This window comes from Plecotus auritus (assembly GCF_963455305.1).
Source record: "Plecotus auritus genome assembly, chromosome: 3".
Taxonomy (NCBI): Eukaryota; Metazoa; Chordata; class Mammalia; order Chiroptera; family Vespertilionidae; genus Plecotus; species Plecotus auritus.
The window spans coordinates 169359544-169379428 of NC_137772.1; the positions used below are offsets into that span (position 1 = coordinate 169359544).

The window sequence follows — 19885 nt, forward strand, 5'->3', positions numbered from 1 at the left end:
TTGTGTGACTTCGGCGCACCTGCCCCTGCCACACCCTATCCCCCGCCGCCACAGACCTGTGGGCCACTGGATGTTGTCCTGTACCAGTGTCTCCCGCAGGGTCCCATCCATCGCCGCCGTTTCAATCTTGGGGTGGTTCCCCCAATCTGACCAGTACATGGTGCTGGGGAGGGAGAAGGGGAGAAGGGGTAGGACCTGAGAAGGCTGACCAAGGGGGGCCAGCAGGTTCCTGGCCTGGGCACAGGGACTTCTGGGTCTTAGAAGGGCGCTCTATCTGCCTCCTCCAGAGAGACTCAGGGGAGCCAGTTCTCTGACCAGGTTAAGACTTGCCCTCTTCTTCTAAAACCACAATGTGCTGATCCAGGTCAGCTAGGCGGGCGGGCAGAGCCGCCCCCGGGGGCCGAGGAGCAGCCCAGACCCTGGCTACCCAGGACAGCAGCCATGTGGCAGTCAGGTCCCGGTCTGAGCAGGCCAGGTGGGAGTCCTGGGCACAGGCAGCAGGGGAGGGCCAGAGGTGGGCAGGTGGGGAGACCTGAGGCCCAGGAAGACTCATGCCCAGGCTGGTCTGGGCGGCAAAAGAGTGCACCTGGGGTGCTGGGGTGCCACCCCCGTCCCAGCCCAGATGCCCCCCCCCAGAGCCCTGCCCACCCCCTCAGCGGGTCCACCACGATGGCGTGGGGCTCGTCAATCATGCCGGAGATGAGCGTCTTGCGGTTCTCGCCCTTCATTTGCGCCACCTCAATCACATCTCGGCCGGAGTCCGTCCAGTACACGTTCCCGGCCACCCAGTCGATGGCGATGCCCCTTGGCATCTTGAGCCCTGAAATCTGAACGGAGGGATCACAGTGTCAGGGCTACCACCTATTGTCTTCCTGCCCATTATCCACGGCCCCCAACTCTGCCAGCCGTTCTGGGCTAAAAACTCATCCCAGACTGAGAGCTAATCCCCGGCTTTGAGGAGATTCAACAGGTAATTATCTTACGGGCCACCCTGAGCGCTCCCACGTATTTTGCTGGATTAGCTATCGTTAAGCTGCTTTATTGAGGAACAAAGTGAGGCCCAAAGAGGCCAAACAGGTTGGCCAAGATCGACACGGGTGGCAGTGGGGGCCGGGCGTTGGATGTGGCTCTAACTGCAGCCTGTGTGCGCAGTGCCCTCTCCGGGGGCTGCAGCCTCACTGCCCTGCCGCCTCCGACATATCCTGACCGCCCGTGCCCGCAGCCGCACCCCTGCCCTCCACTGTCCTGGTCAAACTCTGCTCAGAACCAGCGGCGCTTTGGGCCCACCCGGGCTGGTGCTCACATTAAGGTGGGTGACACCCCGGTCAATCTCTCGCCGGTGACGATTGGAAGTGGTGGGAGGTGCAGCGGGGGGCAGGCTTCGGTAGGAGATGGTGCCCGTGTGCCAGTTGGTCCAATAGACGCGGCCGGCCTTGACATGCACATCCATGGCGTCGATGCGGACGCTCTCATCGCCCTGGAAGGCCTGCTCGTAAGCGGAGTGGGGGTGACTGGGGAACAGGCTGCGGATCTCATTGTCGTCGGCGATGTACAGGACCTGGTACTCGGAGCCTGGAGGGCAAGAGGCCAGATGTTGGGTGTGGGGAAAGGCTGGGGCAGGAGGCCGGCCGGGGCGCTGTCGGGTCTGGTGCTGGGAGGGGTGTGCCCGAGACGTGCTCCTCACCCAGCCCAGCCCCTTGCACACTAACAACGTCTTCGCTCCTAATCAGTCTCCTGGTCAGAAGCCTCGGCTCATCCCAGCGCCCCGTGCCAGCCTCAGCCCTTGGAATGTCCTTCCTCCTCTCCTCCTCCAGCTTATCCAGGGGACCTGCCCTCCAGAGGCCCCTGCTCCTCCAGCCCCACGGGCTTCGGCTCCTCATGGCCTCTGGCTGTCATCACCAGGCTCTCTGCTACACACTGTCCGATGTGTGCTCACAGGTGCACACGCGTGTGGGCTTATGCGCACAGACATGGAGGGGGTAGGTGTGCATGTGCAGGGGAGTGCACTTGGGTGTGTGGGCGTGCTTCTGCACAGGCACAGGATGCTGCAGGTGTGTGTCTAAGCACATGGGCGAGAACTTACATGTTCAAAACCAAAGAGGTAACGTGTGAGCTGATGGATGTGTTAATTAATCGATCGGGGGAATCCTTTCACAAGTTGTACGTGTATCAAATCATCACCTCGTATACATTAAATACCTGACAACTTTCTCACTTACATCCCAATAAGCTGACAAAAGGAAAGCATGAAGGGAACACGCAGCTATGATACATGTGACTGACTGCAAGTGTGGCAATGTGTGTCTGTGCCCCCCCCCCCCCGGAAGTGGTGGGTGGGAGGCATGTGTGGGATGTGTGTGTGCTGCCCTCGCCCCAGCCTTCCTCGATGAGCCGGCCCACACCGCGCCCTGTGTGGCGACCAGCACAGTGCACAGAAGTGGCACCTGCAGCTCTGGGGTTCCACACTTGGGCAGGGGTTTAAGGAGGACAGCACCCCATCCCAGGTCCACCCCATGTATATCCTGCGCTGCAAGCCCCGCCCCCCGCGCCTGTCCCCGCCCCACGGCCCCGGCACCTTCAGCCTTGCAGGTGTTGTGCGTCTTCATGAAGTTGCGCGCGCAGCTGCAGAGGTGGCCGCCCTTGGTGTTGTTGCAGAGCTGGGAGCAGGTGCCGAAGCGCAGGCACTCGTTGATGTCTGGGGTGACAGGGAGGGTCATGGAGAAACCCCATGTGACTGCGGTTTCTGCCTCTCCCCCCCCCGCCCGCACCGTCCCCCCTTCCTACCCTGGCATCCGGGCTGGCCTGGCACCGTGTGGAAGCCGGCGCGGCAGGCACAGTAGGCGGCTTTCTCGGTGCGCACGCAGCGTGCCTCATCCCCGCAGATGCTGGCGTTGGTGGCACAGCTGGTCAGCTTGGGGTCTGTGGGGGACAGAGAGTGGGTCCCCTCCCCTGAGCCGCCCCGGCCCGGGCTTTGGCTCTGGCCCCAGCTGCCCCGCACGCCCCCCTTACCGATGCTGCAGTCCTCCTCGTCCGAGCCGTCCCCACAGTCGTCGAACATGTTGCAGCGCAGCGAGGAGGAGAGGCAGCGCTGGTTCCGGCACAGAAACTCCTTCTTGTCTTTGCAGTGGGGGGTCTGAGCCGTGGGGGGCTCTGCGGAGAGCGGGGGCTTCAGGTCCTGGGCATTCACCACCCTAACCCCTTCCTCCCAGGAGCCATGGGTAAAGGTGGGACCCAAGCCTGGCCACTTGTCAAGCTTGCAGGGGACGCTGGTTAGACACTGTCTCCACCTCCAGACCTTGGCATCAGGAAGCTGCCAGCACCTCCCCCGGGGGAGGGCCCCCACGCTCCCAGCCATGGAACCTCCCCTTCCAATAAGTCCACTCCCGGGACACAGCTCCAGCTTGGCCCAGCCCTCCTCCCGGTGCACCCCGACCCAGGCCCCAGCTCCTCCTCACTGGCCCTTGCTCACCACAGTCCTCCTCATCAGTCCCGTCCCCGCAGTTATCGGTGCCGTCACACTGGCGGCCGATCCACAAGCAGACGCGGTCATTCTTGCAACGGAAGGGCCGGTTCGGAGGGCACACAAACCGGGCTGCAGGAGGCGGAGCCAGTCAGCTCGGGGGCGGGGCGAGCGGCTGGGCCCTGGCAGCCCAGAGCCCCGCTCCGCCCCAGCGCTCTGCCCTCGCCCCAGAGCCTCACAGCCTCACTCACCGCACTCCTCAGGGTTCTCGTCCGAGTTGTCCCCGCAGTCGTCCTCGCCGTCGCACTTCCACGCCAGGGGCTTGCACAGGGTGTTGTTGCACTGGAACTCGTCCAGCGGGCAGGTCCGCACTACAGGCCGGGGGCAAAGAGCCAACAGCGGCTGAGCCCAGGCAGCCCGGGTCCAGGGGCAGGACCCAGCCCAGACCCTCCCTCCACCGTGGAGCCAATCACAGGCAGGCAGTGGGACAGCCGGAGGGGACCCAGGTGTAGTTTTCTACCAGTCAGGCAGCGGGCAGAGCTGCCTCCTCTGCTATTTCGGGGAGAAAAGGCCTTTGGGGAAGAGTGTCCAGAAGGGTCCAGAGAGCCCTCTCTGGTGGTGACTGCAGGACACAGGCCCCCTCCAGGGCGAGGAGCACTGGGCTGGGAGTCGGGAGGCTGGGTTCCAGCCCGGCCTCAGCCCCCAGGGCAGAGCCAGGATGCCTGTCCTCCCTGTTGGGGTCTCACCGGCTTCACAGGCCCCTGTAGGCTGTGGAGCCCCCGCAGGTCAGCAGGACCCGCCTCATTTCCCGGGGAAAGGAGAGTGAGCAGGGACTGTTTCTCAGGGTAACCGACTGCCTTCTGGGAACGTATGGGCGAGGCCGAGACGGACATAGCCCGCCCGTTTCTGCTGGATTTCAGCCCAACTGGCTCCTGGGCGAGGGCTGGTGTGGGTGGGGGTGGGCAGGGCTCACCGCCAGTGCCGCAGGCTTCCTCGTCGCTGCCGTCCATGCAGTCAGCGTCCGCATCACAGCGCCAGCGCAGGGGGATGCAGTGCCCACTCTTGCACTGGAACTGGTCCATGTCACAGCGGGGCGTGCAGTCCTTCTGTGGGCCGGGGAGCGGGCATCCTGGTCAGACCTGGTACCCCTGCGCCCTGCTCTGACTCCCCCTTCTGGTTTCCCTGCCCACCTCATCCGAGCCATCCGCACAGTCATGGTCCCCATCACATTTCCAGCGCCCAGCGATGCAGCGGCCGTTGGCACAGGAAAACTCACTCTCAGAGCAGGGGCGAGGGGCTGGGGAAGGACGAGACAGGCCCCAGGAGGTGGGCATAGGCACCCAGCCCTCGAGGGCACCTCCAGCCCTTGGCAGAGTAATACCACCCATTGCTGTGTTCCTGAAGGCTGCAGCTGACTGGCACGATGACCAAAATGCTCAACCAATCCCGTGCAGCCACTGGCTGTCCTCAGGGGGCCAGCCGGGCACAGAGGGCACTCACTCACCCCTGGGGCACACACAGGAGAGCGGGCACGGGTCCCTGGCCCTGCCCTCGGGACACACTGTGTGTGGGGAAGGGAGGGGAGGGACAAGACCACTAAGACAAGCACCAGGGTTTAGGGAGCGGCCAGTCAAGGATGATGGGCTGAGGCACGGCACGGGGATGGGTGGGCTGTGGGCAGAGGCGGGGTGTGGTGGGAGCACAGCACATCGGCGACACCTACCTCTGTAACCCCAAGAGGACAGTGTGAAAATGGAGAGAAACATGAGATGAGGTGAAATGGCACAAACTCAAATACACAGCATGGAGTAGGGGACGGGGAGGGGAAGGGGCTCCTGACCCCCAGCCCTGGAGGCAGCTGCCCTGGTGCAGCTGGGGGCGTGCGGGCAGGGAGGGGCGCCTGCTGGGCGGTGGGGAGGGGACGTACTGCAGCTCTCCTCGTCGGAGTTGTCCCCACAGTCGTTGTCGTAGTCACACTGCCAGCGGCCCGGCACGCAGCGGTTGTTCTTGCAGCGGAACTGGTAGGGCTCACAGGTGCGCTCGTCTGGGGAGGTAGGGTTGGGGCCGTCAGGGGCAGAGTCGGGCAGACGTCAGGGTCCACACAGGGTCCCACACAGCAGGGGAGTGTGGGCGCTCCAGCCCGAGACAGGTCAGCACGGGGAGGCCGTTACGGGGCAGGAGGGACACGCGTGGGGGAGCTGCCTCAGGAAGGATTAACAGGCCTCACAGGTTCCGCACAGGTGTGTGCTAAGGAGGTGCTGGTGGCTCCAGGACAGGGAACCCGACAGGAGGCACAGGAGCCGGTGTGAGGCCACTGGTGAGCTGTTGGCAGGCAGCCCAGCTCCGCCCCATCGGTGGACGGGGCCCACCCGCACCGGGCAGGATCCTTGCCCTTGGATTTGGGGCTGGGGGAGCTCACCACACTCTTCCTTGGGCTCATCAGAGCCGTCCCCGCAGTCGTCCTCCCCGTCGCACTTCCAGCGCGCGGGGATGCAGCGGCCGGAGTCCTTGCAGCGGAACTCATCCACCCCGCAGGTCATCTGGGCTGCAAGGGGGGGGCGGGCGGTGAGGGGGGGAGACTCTCAGGAATGTGCTGTGAGGGTGGGAGTGGGCACTGAGGGGGTCCGGGGGCTCCGGGGCTGGGAGGGGGGTGGGCGGCTCTGTGGGAGGTGGGCTCCGGGTTCCCCAGGCGCCAGGCAACTCACTGCAATTGGCAGGCTCGTCACTGCCGTCCACGCAGTCGTTGTCCCGGTCACACACCCAGACGCGGGGGATGCAGCGCTTGGTGATGGAGCACTGGAACTGGTTGGGGGCACAGGTCACCTCGGCTGTGGGGGGGACAGAATGAGGACTTGCCCTTGTGCCTCCCACCACAGTTCCAGTCACCACCGGCTGGCTCCCCAGCCCCGCCCCTCCCTGCCTCGTGCCAGCACTTTCTTGGGAGGAAGGGACAGTTTATCTGCCTTTGGTGCTTTGTGCTCCTGGATCTGCCCATCCCTCCGCCAAGCTCCATGATTTTAGGAGCAAACCAAACACCGCGTACAATGTACGCTGCCCTCTGTCAACGCTCCTGGAGGGCAGCAGGCCCCGAGGAGCAGTTCTCAATGTGACTTGTCCCACCACCCCCTTCCCTGCCACAGCGGGGCGGGGGGGGGGGGGGAAGCGGGGGCACTCACGGCAGTCCCTCTCGTCCTCCCCATCCCCGCAGTTGTCCTGCCCGTTGCAGCGGAAGATGCCCGGGATACAGCGGTTGGTGTTGGTGCACTTGAACTGACTGGGCAAGCAGACGTGGATGTCTGGGGGAGGGGAGGACAGCAGGGTCATTCGTGTGGATGAGGCTCAGGAGCAGGGAGTGGGCGAGCACGGGCTCAGGGCCTGCAGGCGGCCAGGCTGGGCCGGGCTGAGCCCTCGGAGCGCAGCACGGACCCCTAGGTCCCAGGGAGGCACGAGGGGGCGGAGGGCAGCCCTCACCGCAGTTGGCCTCGTCGCTGTTGTCCTGGCAGTCGTTGTCCCCGTCGCAGATGAAGGCGGGGTTTGTGCAGATGCCGGTGGAGCACTGAAACTGTCCTGGGCGGCATTTGAACTCGTCTGCGGGCGGGAGGCTCCGCGTCAGGAGGGTGGGGCCGGGGTGGCTGCCCCACCGGGCCCCTGGCCACCCGCCTGCACTCACGACAGTCCGGAGGCTCGTCCGAGTGGTCCCCGCAGTCGTCCTCCGTGTCACACTTCCACCAGAAGGGGATGCACTTGTCGTTCTTGCACACAAACTGGAGGGCAGGCGGGGCGAGAGGGGTTGGTGGGGGTCTGGGGGACTCAGGAGTTTTCTCTGAGGGGCTGGACGTCTCACAGGAGAAGCAGGGTCAGGGTATTTGGGGGGAGGACGAGCTGGGTCGAAGGCTGGGATACGATGAGTGCAGGAGGGCCAGGTGAGGGGGTGTCTGTGTGGAGGGAGGTTCGGGGGTACTAGTGAGGGAGGGTCAGGGTTAGGGTGTGGGGGTGTTTGTGTGAGGTGACAGGTGTAAAAGTATTGCTGTGGGGAGACAAGAGGTAGGCAAGAAATGTGGGGGTGTTAGCGTGGGAAAACCAGATGCGTGAGGACATTAGAGAGGGTGTTGGGGTCCAAAGGAGGAGTGGGGGTACTGGTGTGGGGCCGGGGGATCAAGGCATTGCTGAGTGGGGGTCCAGGGGGACGGCCTCACCTGGCTTGCCGTGCAGTTGGACACACAGGTGCGCCCGTCGCTGCCCAGGTAGAAGTTGGTGGGACAAGCACATTTGTGGCCACCCCCGGGCGACAGCAGGCACAGGTTGCTGCAGCCGCCGTTGTTGACCTTGCAGGGGTGATTGGGGACTGCCAGAGAACAAGTGGGTCAAGGGCGGCGACTGGGCCCAGGGGATGGCCCACCGCTCCTGAGCCCCGGCCCGGCAGAGGCAGAGCGAGGGCAGCGCTCGCGGCTAACACCTGCTCCGCCTTGCAGCAGCTGCCCAGCCCTCTCTCTCCCGGGCAGAGGGGAGTCAGCCAATCCTGCTCTCCCAGGAGGGAGCTGAGGCCAGAGACAGGAGAGAGCCTCTCGCGGTGCCAGGATGAGTCCAGGCCTGCAGCCCACACTGCCTCCCCTGTGCCCTCCCTCAGCTATGGCCGCCCGCCTTCGGGGTCCCTGCACCCAGGCCCACCCTGCTTGACTGGCCTCAGGGCCTTGGGGCTGAGAGACTCCAGGGTGGGACCCAGTTTGGGCTGAGCTGCGGAGAGCCGGACCACGGCCTGCCTACAGCCTCTGGAATCTCCCGGTGCTGGAGAAGGGGTGGGCAGGAACCCCGGGAAGACTGTGAGGGTGCCAACCTGCTGGGCTGAGATGGGGCCCCTGTGCCGCTCACCTCCACCTGCTCCCACCCCGCTGCGACTCACCGTCGGGCTGGCGCAGGGCGTGGAAGACGTGCAGGTCCATGGGCCGGTGCAGCGTGCTGATGAGGAGCGTCTTGTTGGCGCCCGTGGTCTTGTGGGCTCGGTTGATAGACTTGGTCTCCCAGTCGGTCCAGTAGACGTAGTCCTCAAACAAGGTCAGTGCGAAGATGTGCGGGATGTCCTGGTTGAGCACTGAGGATGGGGGAGGGGACAGCTCAGCAACTCCGTGAGGCAGGCGCCAGCTCAGCCCCAGACGGGGCAGTGGCTTCCCAAGGCCGCACGGCTAGTAAGTGGCAGCTCTGGAACCCCAACCCGGCCTGTCTGAGCCGGCTCCTGCACCACAGCATCACATGGTCTCCTATCAGGAAGGGGGGTGCTGGAGTACGCCAACCCCAGGACCCCACGCCCGCCTGCCTCGCCCGTCATCTGGAACCGCGCGCGGAAGGGGTCCTTAGGCCTAGGCCGACCCCTGGGACGCACCCTGCGGTGCTGAGCCCGCCCCCCGGACCGTGCCCTCTGGCTTTTATGCCCACTCTTGCCCTGAGTCCTGATCTCTGATCCCGATAGCTTCACCCCCAGCCCCATCAGGGCTGCTGTGCCCGGGCAGCCTCGCTGGCAGACTGACCAACGTGGCGGTTGGAGCCATCCAAGCTGGCAAACTCAATGTAGTCCTCCCGAGCATCGGCCCAGTAGATGCGCTCGGTGACGTAGTCCAGGGTCAGGCCGTTGGGCCACGTGATCTTGGTGTCCACGATGACGCTGCGGCCAGACCCGTCCATGCCGATCCGGCCGATGAGCGAGTGGTCCCCCCAGTCTGTCCAGTACAGGTACCTGGCAGGAGGGTGGGCAGTGAGCCCGAGAGATCCAGCGACTGGTCCCTCCAGCTCCCACCCGCATGCGGGGAGGCGGGGCCTGGCCGCCTGCCGCCTGCTTTCCCCGGCTCCCGGCTCCTGCCACTCCCGGCTCCCTTACCCGTTCTGCACATCCACCACCAGAGCCCGGGGCTCCCGGAGGCCAGAGCTGACCAGCACCGTCCGGTAGGCCCCGTTGAGCTTGGACACCTCGATGGTGTCCCGGCCTTTGTCGCACCAGTACAGGTTGCCGCCCACCCAGTCCACGGCCAGCCCGTCGGGGTTGCTGAGGCCGGTCCGGTGCAGCACCTTCGGATGAGGAGGGAAGAGCCTGAGTGCCCTGGGTGGCCCCTCAGCCTCAGCTTCCCCGCGTGTACGTGGGGAGCGTGGCTGTGAGGGCCATGGGAAAGCCCGGCCTGGGGTCTGGGGCAGTGAGGTGCGAGGGAAGGGGTCTCTAAACGACAGACGGCTCACTCCCCCAACGGCACGTGCCTGGGAGCACGGGCGTCAGGGAGGTCAGACACCAGGGGGACTCACTGAGGATCAGGAAAAGAGCAAGAGGACTCTCCCAGACCTTCCGCTGGGCGTAGCGGAGTGGGAGAGGCAAGGACAAGCGGCCACACAGGCCTCAGCGGGAAGGGGGAAGGAGATCTCTGTGGTAGGTGGGTGGGAGAAGGGGAGACGGCCTTGGAATAAAGAGCGCCCCCTGGGGAGGGGCGCTGAGGGGCTGCATCTCTGCACCCCGTATGGCAGCTGGGCATGGGCTTCCTGGCCGCACCTGCACGTCGCTCCCGTTGAGGTGCATCCTTCGGATCATGCTGCCCTGGGTCGTCACATCCGTCCAGTAAATCATCTGCTCGCGGTAGTCAAAGTCCAAGGCGACGGCGTTGTTCAGGCCCTGCGTGGGGGGACAGGTCTGACTGTAGACGGGAGGGGGTGCTGGGGAAGCCAGGGAGTGGGATGACCACAGCCCCGCGGGAGGACAGGCACTCTGGGCCCGGGGCGGGGCGGAGGCCAGGCTGGCACCTGCTTAAGCAGCGTGTAGTTGGAGCCATCCAGGTTGAGCTTGCGCAGGTAGTACCGGTTGGCGAAGATCAGAAATGGCTCCTCATCTGGAGACAGAGGAGCCTGGCTCAGCGGCAAGCTGGGGCACATTCTAGCGCCCCTGGTCCCGGGCTGTCCTGAGCTCGCTGTCCCAACCCTCCCTCCACAGCACCCAGCCGGCTCACCGGTCACAGCCTTGCAGCTGTGGGGGTCGCCGCTGCGGGGGGCATAGCCCTCCACGCACAGACACTTGTAGCTGCCGTGGGTGTTGATGCAGAGCTGGCTGCAGGGGAAGGTGGTGCTGCACTCGTCCACGTCAGCACACGTGCGGCCGTCATCCTTCAGCCGGAAGCCGGGGCGGCAGCGGCACTGCGGGCACAGGGAGCCTTGGCTGGGGGCCGGGCAGGTGTCTGGGCCTCCCCGGGGCTGACGGCCCTTGTGGGGCTCCAGTTCCCTCCACTAGGAAAACCCAGACTTGCCACGGAGGCAGGTGCTGAGCCAACTGTGCCAGCGATCAGGCCCTCACCCCACCAAAACCACTAGAGGAGCTCCCCCTGACGCCAGGTGTCCACCTCCACAGGCAGTGCTCAGGCCTCATTGGTGTGACCCTTGGGCACCACTGGACAGAGTTGATCATGCTCCTCTCGACGCTTTCCTCGCCTGCTCTCAGCCCCAGCTGCTCGGCCAGCTCCTCACACCTCCCCAGCCCTCAGGGGGGCCAAGCACAGGGCTCAGGCCTGGGGCTTCTTTTCCATCTGTGCTCGCTCCCTTGAGAATCGGATCCAGACTCATGGACTTAAATGCCATCTCCATGGTGATCACTCCCAGTTTTGCTCTCCTGTCCAGCCTCTCTCTTAAATTGCACACTGGACATCATCTACTTGATACCCACATGCCCCCTGCTCTCTCAGCCTTTCTCACGTGGGCCAGCACAGCCTGCTGGCCCGACCTCCCACACGATGCGGAACCCACCCTGCAGTGCTCACTGCTTGGTCACTGCTGAGTCCCCACTGCCCAGCATGCTGCTGGGCAGAGGAGGTGCTGCAGGAGCCCTCCTGGATGAATGAATGAATGAATGAATGGATGGATGAATGGGGGTGGAGAAAGAGCCCTCCTGGATGAATGAATGAGTGAATAAATGGGGGTGGAGAAAGAGTCCTCCTGGATGGATGAATGAATGAGTGGATGAATGAATGAGTGGATGAATGGGGTGGAGAAAGAGCCCTCCTGGATGAATGAATGAATGAGTGGATGAATGGGGTGGAGAAAGAGCCCTCCTGGATGAATGAATGAATGAGTGGATGAATGGGGTGGAGAAAGAGCCCTCCTGGATGAATGAATGAATGAGTGGAGAAAGAGCCCTCCTGGATGAATGAATGAATGAATGAGTGGATGAATGGTGTGGAGAAAGAGTCCTCCTGGATGAATGAATGAGTGAATGAATGGGGTGGAGAAAGAACCCTCCTGGATGAATGAATGAGTGAATGGATGGATGAATGGGGTGGAGAAAGAGCCCTCCTGGATGAATGAATGAATGAATGAGTGGATGAATGGGGTGGAGAAAGAGTCCTCCTGGATGAATGAATGAGTGAATGAGTGGGGTGGAGAAAGAGCCCTCCTGGATGAATGAATGAATGAGTGGATGAATGGTGTGGAGAAAGAGTCCTCCTGGATGAATGAATGAGTGAATGAATGGGGTGGAGAAAGAACCCTCCTGGATGAATGAATGAGTGAATGGATGGGGTGGAGAAAGAGTCCTCCTGGATGAATGAATGAGTGAATGAATGGGGTGGAGAAAGAGCCCTCCTGGATGAATGAATGAATGAGTGGATGAATGGGGGTGGAGAAAGAACCCTCCTGGATGAATGAATGAATGAATGAGTGAATGAATGGTGTGGAGAAAGAGCCCTCCTGGATGAATGAATGAATGAATGAGTGGATGAATGGGGTGGAGAAAGAGTGCCCATCTGGCTCCTGGGGGTGTGTGGAAGCTCTCCTCTAGGGCGGGGCACACCTTGAAGCCAATCTTGAGGTCCTCGCACTCCTGGCTGCAGCCGCTGAGCTTTCGGCTGAGACACTCGTTGACGTGGCAGCCCCGCTCGTCCGAGCCGTCGCCGCAGTCGTCCTGGCCGTTGCAGAGCAGCGCCTCGGCCACGCAGCGCCCGCTGCTGCACAGGAACTGCGAGGAGGCGTAGCACTTGTGCTCTGGGGGGGCGGGGGGGCAGAGGGCCAGGTCAGTGGGGTCCCCAGGACAGGTGTGGGGGGAAGGTGGAGGGAGCGGGCATCGGGCCCACCTGGGCTGGTGCAGTGCGGGTTCATGGGGGCCTCGTCGCTCTGGTCGTGGCAGTCGTTTTCTCCGTCGCACTCCCACTGGCGGGAGCTCAGGCAGCGCCCGTTGGCGCAGCGGAACTCGTTGGGGCCACAGGTCGGGTACTCTGGGGGCGGAGGGGGAGCTGTTGGCCTAGGCACAGCTCGTCACGGGAGGACGGGGTCTGCTCCCCACCACGGCCCCGGGCTCACCACGCTCACCACACTCCGGGGACTCGTCGGAGCCGTCAGCGCAGTCGCGGTCGTGGTCGCACACGAAGTGCTTGGGGATGCACTGGCGGTTCTGGCACATGAACTCGCGGTCGTCACAGGTGCTGTTGTACACTGTGGACCGAGGCGACATGCCCCTCAGCCCCCGGACCCAATGCCGACTGTCACCCCAGACCTTCCTGGTAGAACGGGCAGAGCACTGGACAGGGGTCCGGACGCCCGAGCTGGAGACAGGGCTCTGCCACTGACCCCTGAGTGACCCCTGCTGCAGCACCTCCTCTTCTTGACCTCAGTTTCCCCTGTGGCTACTTGCTGCCCACCCCACTCCTCACCACCCCCGCCACTCACAGCAGCCGGCTGCCACGCTCTCGTCGGCGCCGTCGGCACAGTCCTTGTCGCCATCACAGAGCCAGCGCTCGGGGACACACACATGGGTGCCCGGGCAGGAGAAGGAGTTGGGGCCACACGTCTTGCCCTCTGTGGAGGGAACAGGGAGCCGCTGGGACCAGGAGCAGGCAGAGCAGGGAATGCGTGGATGGGTGGGGTGGGCATCCGCGGCCCCAGCTGCCCCTCACCACAGTGAGCCGCCTCGTCCGAGCCGTCCCCACAGTCGTCACTGCCGTCACACAGCCACTGCTTGGAGATGCAGCGATGGTTCTGGCACTCAAACTGGGCCTCTGAGCAGAACTTGTCTGGGGCAGTCAAAAGCCTCAGTTAGATGGGAAGGAGAGGGGCGGGGAGACCCACGGCACCCCTCTGTGGGGCTCAGCAGGAGCTGGAGAGGGGACCCCCTCTCTTCAGGGTCCGAGTGGGGGTTCTGGGTGAAGGCCCCAGTTGCCTCCTCCCAGGAGGGCATTTCTGGTGGGAGCTGAGAGCAGGGCCTGGACTGGGTCTCAGTGGCTATGGGAGAGCCCTGGCCCCGCAGGTGCTCGGGCTCCCGGCTCAGGGGACGGGATGCTGGTCACTCACTGCAGTGGGTCTCATCCTCCCCATGTTCACAGTCGTCCTCCTTGTCACACGTCCAGCTCATGGGGATGCAGCGCCCACTGGGGCAGGCGAAGTAATTCAGGGGGCATCTGGGGCGCTTCACACCTGGGGGCGAGAAGGGCGTGAGGATCCTGCTCTCCTCGAGCGCCCGCCGCCCTCCGCACACCTGCCCACCGTCGGGACCTGGGCAGTCTCGCTCGTCGCTGTAGTCCCCGCAGTCGTTGGCGCCATCGCACACCCAGCTGGGTGCGTAGCAGAGGGAGGTGTGCTCACAGGGCTGGAAGCGAACGCCCTTCACCCCCAGGCGGAAGTAGCTGCTGCAGTCGGTGGCGCCTGGTGGGGCGGGGGTGAGGGGTGACACCGGTTCCCTCCAAACACCCTCCCAGGTAGCGGCCAGCCATGCGAGCCTTTGTGTGTTTTGGAAAGTTGCATGGGTGTCCCTGAGGTGGGGTGCTGCCCACACCTTCCACTCACTGCTCCTCCCTGAATCCCAGGGAGCTCGGGCCTGGAGGCAGGGAGCAGGCTGGGTGGGGGGGGGGGGGTGGCGCTGAGGCCGCCTGTGGGCCAGAGGGCACGCAGAGAGGAGCATGGCAGGATGGGGGAGCACGGGATGGGGGAGCACGCAGGATGGGGGAGCACAGCAGGATGGGGGAGCACAGCAGAATGGGGGGAGCACGGCAGGATGGGGGAGCACGGGAGGATGGGGGAGCACAGCAGGATGGGGGAGCACGGCAGGATGGGGGGAGCACAGCAGGAGCCAGGCCGGCCCTAGGAAGGGCACCACTCACTGCAGTTCATCTCGTCGGAGGCGTCATCACAGTCCACGAACTGGTTGCAGCGGCTGGAGTTCCCGATGCAGGTGCCGTCCCGGCAGCGGAACTCGCCCGCACCGCAGGCCGTCTCTAGAACAGGGGCCACCGGTGCCATCAGGCGAGGTCCTCCCTTGGGGGCCAGGATGGCCCAGGCCGGAGCCCTGGTCACAGAGTGCCCCGAACCAGACCCCTCGGGGCTGGGACCCAAAGCTCGGCAAGGTGGGGTGCGGCAGAGGCCGGGGGTCCGAGGCCGGGCACAGCGTCCCACTCACTGTTGCAGGGAATCTCGTCGGAGCCGTCCCCGCAGTCATCTGCCCCGTTGCACCACAGCATGTTGGACACGCAACGCCCGTTGTTGCACTGGCGGAAAGTCTTCTTGCAGCGACGTGAGTCTGCGGGTGGGGAGCGGGCAGTGGGTCAGCAGCAGCTACGGCGGAGGGGCTGCCTCTGCGTCTGATGAGCTGCACGCACTCGTTCCCTCAACAAACGGCAGCCCTGCTACGGGCCTGCCCGGCACGGGCTCGGGTGGTTCTGCAGAACGCCTTTTGGGCCCTGGGGCTTTGGCTCCCTCACTCCCGTGCCCGCGGCTGGCGTGGAGGCTGGTGCCTGGCGGCCAGGGGTCTGGGGGAGGCTCCTTACTGCAGTAGGACGGCTTCTCGTCGGACTTGTCCTTGCAGTGGGAGACGCCGTCGCACGTCAGGCTGAAGTGGATGCACTCGCCGTTGGCACACTCAAACTCGTCTTGTATTCGGCACGAGGAATTCACCGCTGGGGAGGGAGGCGGGGAGCTCTGTGAGCCAGGGCCCTGGCAGCATCCCTCCCCCTACCCGGCATGAGGGCATCCTCAGTTTCTCCTCGGTGAAAGGCTGGGCTATCGGGGGCCGGGGAGGGGCTGGTCCCCAGGGTGCACCCAGGTCCCCGCCAGCGCCCTCCTCCCTCGCTCCTCTCACCCCTGCAGGTGAGGTCCTCCTGGAGGATGCGGCCCCCTCGGCAGGAGCAGTTGACGTGGCCTTGGTGGGTGAGCAGACACAGGTCCTGGCAGCCCTCGTTGTTGATGCGGCAAGGGGAGAGCTCACCTGAGGCCGGGACGGGGGGGCAGTGGGCTCAAATGCACAATGCAATGCGCACCCACTCCCCCAGCTTCCCTGAGTTCCCGGCATGGCCGTGGCGGGCATATGGTGGGGGGCCAGGTGGGGTGTTTGGGGGGCCTGAGAGGGACGGTGTGCTCTTAGGTGGGGTCATATGGAATTCCGGGGTGCTCTGGGGCGAGTCAAGTCTAAGCAGACTTCAGATCATGTGTGTAATGGTGGGGGCCCCAGGGCCTGTGTGAGAGGCCCAGGAAGGCTGTAGTCTGTGTGGGGGACACGTAGTCAGCCACGCCCTGTGTGTGTGTGCGTATGGGCGGGGGGCAGTGTCCGCACACAATGCAGCTGGTGGTGCAGGCAGAGCCTGGGCTGAGAGTGCAATCAGGTTCCGGGGATCGTGGTTCGGGGGGGAGGAATGACAAGAGCATGTGCTGGAGGTCCACGGATTCGGACGAGACCAGAGGACGGTGGTATGAGTGTGTGTGAGTGTGCATGTGTGTGCACGCTGGCAGGATGGGCAGGACAGCAAGGCTGGTGGCAGCGGCCCCACTCACAGCTGTTGGTGTCATTGGCCACGGCGATGATGCCCATGGGCTGCTGGGGGATGTCCACGCGCAGCAGCTTCATGTCGCTGCCCACGTACTTGTTGGCTCGCTGCACAGCCCGCCGCACCCAGTCGGTCCAGAAGATGTGCTCCCCGTACACGGCCAACCCGAAGGGGTGGACTGGCTCCGACTTCAGGATCACCTGTGGAAACAGTGCCATTGCCGTCATAGGTATCGCCTGGGCCTCTGGCCGAGTCCACCCCCTGCAGCAGGCTCCTGGCCTAGGCCCCAGACAGTCACAGAGTGGGAGGGACCTGCAGAGGCATCATGCCACCTCCCTCACGTAACTGATGAGGAAGCCATGCCTGGACGGTGAGGGCCGCACAGCTCAGTGGCCTGGATGGGGTGCCTCGGGCCCTCCTGGTTCTTCCTACCATGTGGCCTCCCTCTCCGCAACTCTGCGCCTGCCATTCTCCTCCTTGGCTGACCGGCCATCCCCGACCCAGCCCCCTCGTGCCGCCGTCCGCCTGCCCCGGAGACTCACGTAGCGGTGGGAGCCATCATACTCGCACCGCTCGATCTTGTCCAGGGTGGCGTCGGAGAAGTAGAGCTTCTCGGCCCGGTGGTCGATGGCCAGGCCGTTGGGGGTGCGGATGTCCTTCTCGATGAGAGTCAGGGCATTGGCTCCAGACAGGGCCGCTCGCATGATGCTGGGGTGCTGCTCGTTCCAGTTGGTCCAGAACATCAGGCTGCGGGGAGAGAGAGCCTCAGGGAACAGGAGTCAAAGCCAGGGGTCCACCATGGTGGGCCCAGGCCTGGGAGGCAGACGGCCAGGCCCAGGTCGGCCAGGGAGTGAACCAGAGCCCGGGCCCCAGGCAAGCTCCCAGCTGCTAAACCACACAGCCCCGGTGCCAGGAGGGGCCCGGCCACCTGCATCTACTAGGACAGTCAGCCAAGTGAGTTAGGCTCTAGGGCTCCAGGCCTGGCCCCACCACTTGCCAGCTGGGGACCTCACCACGTGACGTGACCTCTCCATGCCTCAGTTCCCTCCTCTATGAAGTGGAACTACTCCCTTCCCACAGGGCGGTTGAGGGCGGAACGCGTTAGTATCCATCGGACGACAGCCAGCAAACGCCCTGCATTTCCTATTATTTTATTAACGCTCTCTTCTCCCTGCACCCAGGAGCCCCTGCTGAGTGTCTCCTTTGTCCTAGGTCCTGGGGATGCATGGATCCTGCCTCACAAAGTCCTCGGGAATCACCTACACAATTTAAGGCCTTTGCATATTTGAGGCCCGAGCCCCAGCTCTGCCCCTGAACGAGCCTCCTGGCTGGCTCTCCATAAAGGAGGTGGGGGCCGGCCAGCACGCCGTGCTCCGCAGCACCAAGGCCCTGGCGCTGGGTGTGGGAGACCTCAGGGCTGGTCGAGCTCCACAGTGGTGTGAGGGTGTGGTCCTCCCATCGCCTGCACTGGATCGTGACTCTGGGTTCTTGGTCTCAGAGATTCACTTAATAAGGCCTGGGGTGGAGCCGGGAACCAGCCATCCCCAGGCCAGCCTCACGCACCCTGGGGTCTGAGAGCCACTGAGCTGCACGGGAGTCAGTTCCATTCTCCAGTTCTTTTCCAGAGGATCTGCCACCCCTGCCCCCAGTACCTCTGCACGCCCTCCCCCTGTCCCTCTGTTCTGGCCACAGAGCTGTCCTCCAGCCAGCGGACTTGTCTGGCTTGTGTTCTGGACTCCTTTGCAACCTCAGCCCCTCCCCCCCCACCACCACCGTAGGAACCTCTGGATTCGGCGTGGGAGGCCCCTTGCATCCCTCCCTACCTGGAGCTCTCCCTCCTCTAGCTCTTTCTCAAAGCACTCCCGTCTGTTCTGCCCTTCCCTGGCCTTTCCACCCCCAGGCCCTGGGCCAACCCGCCTGCCGGATGCCTCTCAGCGATTACAGGGCCCTGTGAGGCCATCTCGCTTCCCGCCATGACTTCTCTCCCTGGCTGGTGGCTTGAACAAGCCCAGCTCAAGGGGTGCACACAACAGGTGTTCTGTGGACAATCTTTGCCTGAAGCTTGAAGTCCCAGAAATACACAAGACCTACTATGTGCCTCAAACATGGCTCTCTGATGAACGCATGGACTACTCACCAAGCCACAAGGTCCTTCACAGCCCCCTTTCTGATCCTCCCCTAGGCTCCGGCACCCGAAATATTATTGTCCTCACATTACAGGTGAAAGGGGAGCTCAGAGAGGTCCTAGAGCTGGTCCAAGGTCACACAGCAAGGAAGCAGCTGAGCTGAGGTCAGCGCCAGCCTCTCCCGCACGCCCTGCCTGGTTCTGCCTGGGTGGTTTCTACCCCTAGACCCCGCCCCACCAGCCCACTCTGCCCGAGCCCGGCAGCTCACTTCTGGCACTCGTCCAGCACGAAGGCCCGTGGGTGGTCATCTCCGGACATGGTGATAACGGTCTCCCGCTCGAAGGCCCCCGTGCGGGTCTGGTCCACCGTGTGGCGGGTGATGGTGGATGTTGTGTAGCTGGTCCAGTAGAGAGTGTCCCAGGCGCGGTGATAGGCCAGGCCTTCCACGGAGCCCACATCTGCGAGGAGGAAGGAGCAGCCAGGGGTTGGGATGGGGCCAGAAAGCAGGGCTGAAGGGACAGGCTGGGCAGGAACTGAGGGGGCAGCCTAGAGCACCCCCTTCCTGACCCACGTGGGGTTGGAAGAGATATGTGGGAGCTTGAAAGCTGGGGGGACACGGCCCTCGGTGCCCCCAAACCCTGTGGTATTACCCTGTTTCCCACCCAAATGACCCACGGCCCAGCTCCTGGCCCTTCTTCCTGCGTCTCCCCACTGTGGGTAGATCGGACTTGATGTTGCCGCCATACTTCCCTGGAGCTAGAGTTCGGCCGCGTTGGGTGCGAACTGGATTTACTGGGAGCTTCCTACGTAAAAAGGCCCTGAACCAGATGTTTTGTGAACATCTTAAACTCAACGAGAGACAGGCACCGCCTTTAGGAGAAAAAGACTCAGGGGTTTCAGTGGCTTCAAGCTGCAGGACCTGCGGCTGCCAGAGGCAGCGGTAACGGAAGCACCGCAGCCTGGACAATGGCGGAGGGCGGGGCCGTTCCGCGGCCGCTCCGATCCAGCCCAGATGGCAGAGAATCGCGTTTAGTTTTGGACACTTGGTGTTTAGACAGATGTGTGGCCTGGACCATGTGAAGCAGAACTTCCAGAGGGGCTGAAAGGACAGCCTGTTCCTATCACCCCTCCAGACTGGCCCCTGGTCCGCTGTCTGGCAGGTCTTTATGGCGGGGAAGAATGAATAGAGGAACACGTGAATGTGTCAAAGGCCCCGGGGTACCCAGCCTGGAGGACAGGAGACTGCAGAGGGACGAAACAGTTGTCAGAGAGCTGGAAGGCCGTCCCAGAATGACAGCTCTAGCGCCCACTGCCCTTCCCGGCCCGTCCTGTGCTGGCCGAGCTCACACCGCCGCCTCCGTGCTCGTCTCTACACAGACAAGTCGGAGGCTCAGGGAGCACAGGAAACGTGCCCAGGTGGCTGAAATCCCGTGTCTGGGCTTGAACCCGGGCAGCCTGGGGGTGAGCCAGGACCAGCGGGGACGTGAGAGGGGAGCCAACTCTGCCTCCAAAGGAGAAACGTTCCAGTAACTACAACG

At 63.8% G+C, this 19885-nt stretch overlaps 1 protein-coding gene across 2 annotated transcripts in view; it reads right to left on the bottom strand.

The window, feature by feature from the left end:
• The window catches only part of LRP1 (LDL receptor related protein 1), a 78816-nt gene that overhangs the window by 3863 nt on the left and 55068 nt on the right, over positions 1–19885 (bottom strand). For both annotated transcript variants that reach the window (XM_080662583.1, XM_080662582.1), the window contains 37 exons: positions 18616–18805; positions 16764–16968; positions 16229–16421; positions 15540–15665; positions 15229–15357; positions 14862–14981; positions 14566–14679; positions 13961–14110; positions 13760–13882; positions 13366–13482; positions 13139–13267; positions 12782–12904; positions 12547–12687; positions 12267–12457; positions 10438–10621; positions 10235–10320; positions 9987–10106; positions 9330–9517; positions 8983–9188; positions 8361–8549; positions 7657–7805; positions 7131–7224; positions 6932–7048; positions 6637–6756; positions 6166–6288; positions 5880–6005; positions 5388–5504; positions 4651–4757; positions 4434–4566; positions 3712–3831; positions 3470–3592; positions 3010–3150; positions 2785–2919; positions 2576–2695; positions 1304–1572; positions 649–827; positions 57–163 (listed from right to left, as the gene is read on the bottom strand). In XM_080662583.1, coding sequence (XP_080518709.1) covers positions 57–163; positions 649–827; positions 1304–1572; positions 2576–2695; positions 2785–2919; positions 3010–3150; positions 3470–3592; positions 3712–3831; positions 4434–4566; positions 4651–4757; positions 5388–5504; positions 5880–6005; positions 6166–6288; positions 6637–6756; positions 6932–7048; positions 7131–7224; positions 7657–7805; positions 8361–8549; positions 8983–9188; positions 9330–9517; positions 9987–10106; positions 10235–10320; positions 10438–10621; positions 12267–12457; positions 12547–12687; positions 12782–12904; positions 13139–13267; positions 13366–13482; positions 13760–13882; positions 13961–14110; positions 14566–14679; positions 14862–14981; positions 15229–15357; positions 15540–15665; positions 16229–16421; positions 16764–16968; positions 18616–18805 — 5304 coding nt within the window. The remainder of the gene's footprint in view (positions 1–56; positions 164–648; positions 828–1303; positions 1573–2575; positions 2696–2784; positions 2920–3009; positions 3151–3469; positions 3593–3711; positions 3832–4433; positions 4567–4650; positions 4758–5387; positions 5505–5879; positions 6006–6165; positions 6289–6636; positions 6757–6931; positions 7049–7130; positions 7225–7656; positions 7806–8360; positions 8550–8982; positions 9189–9329; positions 9518–9986; positions 10107–10234; positions 10321–10437; positions 10622–12266; positions 12458–12546; positions 12688–12781; positions 12905–13138; positions 13268–13365; positions 13483–13759; positions 13883–13960; positions 14111–14565; positions 14680–14861; positions 14982–15228; positions 15358–15539; positions 15666–16228; positions 16422–16763; positions 16969–18615; positions 18806–19885) is intronic.